The following is a 3,659-nucleotide window of genomic DNA, read 5'->3' on the forward strand; positions in this document are numbered from 1 at the left end:
TGAGGCACTGGAACAGGTTTCCTGGAGAAGTTGTGGATATCCCATCCTTAAAAGTGTTTAAGGCCATGTTGAATAGGTGTTTGAGCAACCTGGTCTAGTGAAAGGTGTCCCTGCCCATGGCAGGGGGGTTGGAATCAGATGATGTTTAAAGGTCTGTTCCAACCCAAATCGTTCCATGATTCTGTGATTGTGAGGTGCTAGGCTGCAGGTTCCCTCCACAGTAGAGTCCCACCAGGGCTGGATATGGTCAAGCCTGGAACTTTGGTGAGAGGGTGTTGCCAAGCAACCTCGCAGAATCTCTGTGAACACTCCATTGCAGTTGGTAACACAGTATCCCTTCCTGTCATTCTGCCTGCATGGGTACGTCCTGTAATCACCATTAATGTTTTGATTTATGTAAGGTGAGAGCCTTTGCACTTCAAAGCCAAGCTCTTGAATGTGAGGATTGTTTTTTTAAACAGGTGCTTGTGGCTGTTTAAGACTTTCAGGTCAGAGTGTGTGCCAGAGGGTGGATTTGGGAGGTAAAGAATTTGGCACTTTAGTTAGCCATTGGTATCTTCATTTTGGGGTTGCCAGATGCAGAGAGAGCTTCATATGGGAGCATCTTTTATGTGTGGGCTGCTTCTTGTGAACTAAAGCAATTACTTTATGTTATGACTTTCAGTAGATTTAACTTATCCCCAAAGTGCCTTCATGTTTAATTAACTTTTCTCTCATGCTTACAAATAGTTTTCTAATGCCTGGTCAAGCTAAGATACAGTGGAAAGTTGGATACAAGGCAAAGAGAAGCAGACCAAGTGTTTTTGTCTTTGTCTCCATGACTTAATTTTCTTTATGAAGCCCAAATTGACATTGTCTTCTGAAATGTTTGCAAAGTGTAACAGCGCTGAGATGCTTTTTCTAGCATATGTAGTCATAGAAAATCAACATGAGACCTTATTTCCAGTTAAGAATAAGCAACCTGTTGTCTAAAGAAGCCTGTGAACTAAAAATGACTTAATGCAATCATGCAGATAAGTGCTATGAAAAACTTCCATAATTTCTTTCTGTTTTTTTCCTATCATCTTCAGAATTAATTTTTTTCCTGCTCCCTGAGATTTTTTTACTGCAAGAGGGAAAAATAAACCTGAAAACAGTGTGTGTTTGTAAATGCTCAAACATTTGTTCTTAAATCTCGCTATAAAAAAGTCAACGTTTGACCTAATTTTTAAATAGAGTTGAAAAACTTGGCTAAGGGTCAATGACTCTTGCTTTGTGCACACCATATTGCAATGTACAGATTATGTTTGCTAGTTTCAATGGGGTTTTTCTGTACTTGCCTATCTTAGCTCTTACCTGCCCACTTTGTATTTTAGTACTGCAGAAGCAGTACTGCAAAAAATGGATGACAGGGAGAAGATAAGCAGGGTATTTCACACAGAGAAATTACTTAGTTGTAATTTTAATTTAGCTAAACAAACTTCTTCCAAAGCGTAGTGTAGTCTAAAAAGCTAGTTTTGCTTATAATTTAACTTCTTACAGTCATGCCACAGCTATACACTAAGGGTGGAAGAAATACTTTCTCCAGAAGATACTCATTGATATACTGCATAATATCTTACACTAAGCTTTTTGAATTGCCTTATGACTTTTGAATGAGCTCTGCTTACAAACAACTGTTTCAGGTTCTGGGTTTTCACTTCAAATCTTACTAAAAACTGAATTCACTGATACCTGATTAATCCATATTTGATCTTGTGCCAGTCTCACCTGTGACCTCAAGTGGTCCTTTGTCCCAAGTCGAACTCATGTGAAAATGATAGACAGCAACCATATTCCCTCTGTCTTAGTTTTGCTCTATTAAATTAAGTTAGTCCACTGCCCTTTTAAATCAAAGGTGCTTTGGTTTTTAAACATCTTCATAACCTTCTTTGATAGGTTTTTTTTGTTTGGGTTGGTTTTATCTGTTTGATTTATGTTGGTTTGTTTTGGGGGTTTTTGTTTGTTTTTGTTTTGTTTGTTTTGTTTGTTTTGTTTGTTTTGTTCTTTGTTTTTTTGTTTGTTTTAGATCTGAATTCTTTCATGGTTTGGTTTTTGTTTTGCTTTTGGTTTTTCTTATGAAACCTTAATTTTCCATAGTACTTTGTATATCCTCTCCCAAATCCCAAGGTGATTTTTTTTTTGTCTGCTAGGAATTGCTTTGTCCCGGGTTCTACTAAACTCTTGGATTATTTACATGATAATAATTGATACACTGTGTTTTGTATCTGGCTAGGCGTAACTATCACATTTACTAAACCCTATTTTAGAGCAGAAATACTTGTTATCAATCTCCGTGACAGAATGATGTTCCTATTTTCTCCTCCCGTGCCTAATTTCATCTTTTGTCTATATGAAGTGTCTTGGTAAAACTACTATAAAAGCACCCAATACGCCCACAGGTTTTTTGCATGTTTGTGACTAATCTTTCTTGTTTCTCTTAATTAGGAAAGCCTCAATATGGGAAGAAATAACACAGAAAAAGCTGACAATCCAGGTATCATTGTAGGCTAGTTCTATTTGAAATTTTCCTGACTATGTTCTAGCCAAAAGCCTTGTCTTAAACACTTGAGATGGGCTGAACTACTGGTTATTTTTCATCTATTAGAAAAATCTATGTTGCTATTGACATTAAAAGCCACAGGCTCTCGGGCTGTACTGTAGAAAACTCAGAACAGGTATTCAGAGAAAAAAAAAAAAAATCCATGTTTTTCCAAAACGCTTACAAAGGTAAAAGGTTGTGGACAGGTGGAAATGCATGGCGTGTATTGTGTTTTGAATGTATCATCATTCGCAACAGTACTTACACAGTTTAACATTATGTTGATGTGCAGTGGTTTCGTCAGGACATGAAGCAAAAGATGATGGTCAACGTCGCTCCATTCGACAGAGGAAAGCTGTTGAGCGCTATCAAGCTCCATGGGAAGGTAGGTGTGGGTGTGCTGGGTTGGCCTTAAGGTGGATGCCACTTCTCAGCTGGAAAGGGGAGAAAAAATAAGATGGAAGAGAACTTGTAGGTTGAGATAAGGCAGTTTACTAAAGCAAATGTGCACAAGGAAAGAGGAAAAAATGATTTTATTTTCTGCATCCCATCAGCTAGCCATGTCTGGCCACTTCCCTTGAGGCAAGGCTTCAGCAGGCATAGCGGTTGCTTTGGAAGGCAAACATTGTACATAATGAATGCCACAGCTTCCTCCTTCTTTTCTTAGGTTTTGTGTCTGAGCTGATGCCATATGGTAGGGAAAATATCCCTTTGGCTGATTTGGGTCAGCTGAACTAGCTGTGTCCCCTCCCAAGATCTTGCCCACCCCCAGCCTATTGATGAAGGGCCAGAATGTTGGAGAGACAGTGCTGACACTGTGGGAGGACTGCTCAGCAGTAGCCAAAGCACTGGTGTGTTCTCAGCACCTCTCCAGCTACCAATGAAAACCACAGCGCTGTGAGGGCTGCTATGGTGAAAATTAACTCTGTCCCAGCTAGACACAATGCAGTATGTTACAGGCACAGTTTCTCTTGAGAGCTAATTTCTTGCACAGAAGTGAGATTTTTTTTTTTTTTTTAGTGAAAATACACGAACACAACTTTTCTTTACATTTCTTGCATTTATTCTGCCATTAAATTTTATTAAACGTATGTATCCT

At 38.7% G+C, this 3,659-nt stretch overlaps 1 protein-coding gene across 1 annotated transcript in view; it reads left to right on the forward strand.

Moving 5' to 3' along the window:
• Positions 1-123: 123 nt before the first annotated feature.
• Positions 124-3,659, forward strand: part of LOC114059999 (ATPase family AAA domain-containing protein 2-like) — a 23,153-nt gene continuing 19,617 nt past the window's right edge. The window contains 3 exon segments of the mRNA XM_027889100.1: positions 124-360; positions 2,467-2,515; positions 2,853-2,945. Coding sequence (XP_027744901.1) covers positions 139-360; positions 2,467-2,515; positions 2,853-2,945 — 364 coding nt within the window. The 5' untranslated portion in view covers positions 124-138.

Source organism: Empidonax traillii, unplaced genomic scaffold (genome assembly GCF_003031625.1).
Source record: "Empidonax traillii isolate 1590-97213 ecotype Southwest subspecies unplaced genomic scaffold, ASM303162v1 scaffold253:size710434, whole genome shotgun sequence".
Classification (NCBI taxonomy): Eukaryota; Metazoa; Chordata; class Aves; order Passeriformes; family Tyrannidae; genus Empidonax; species Empidonax traillii.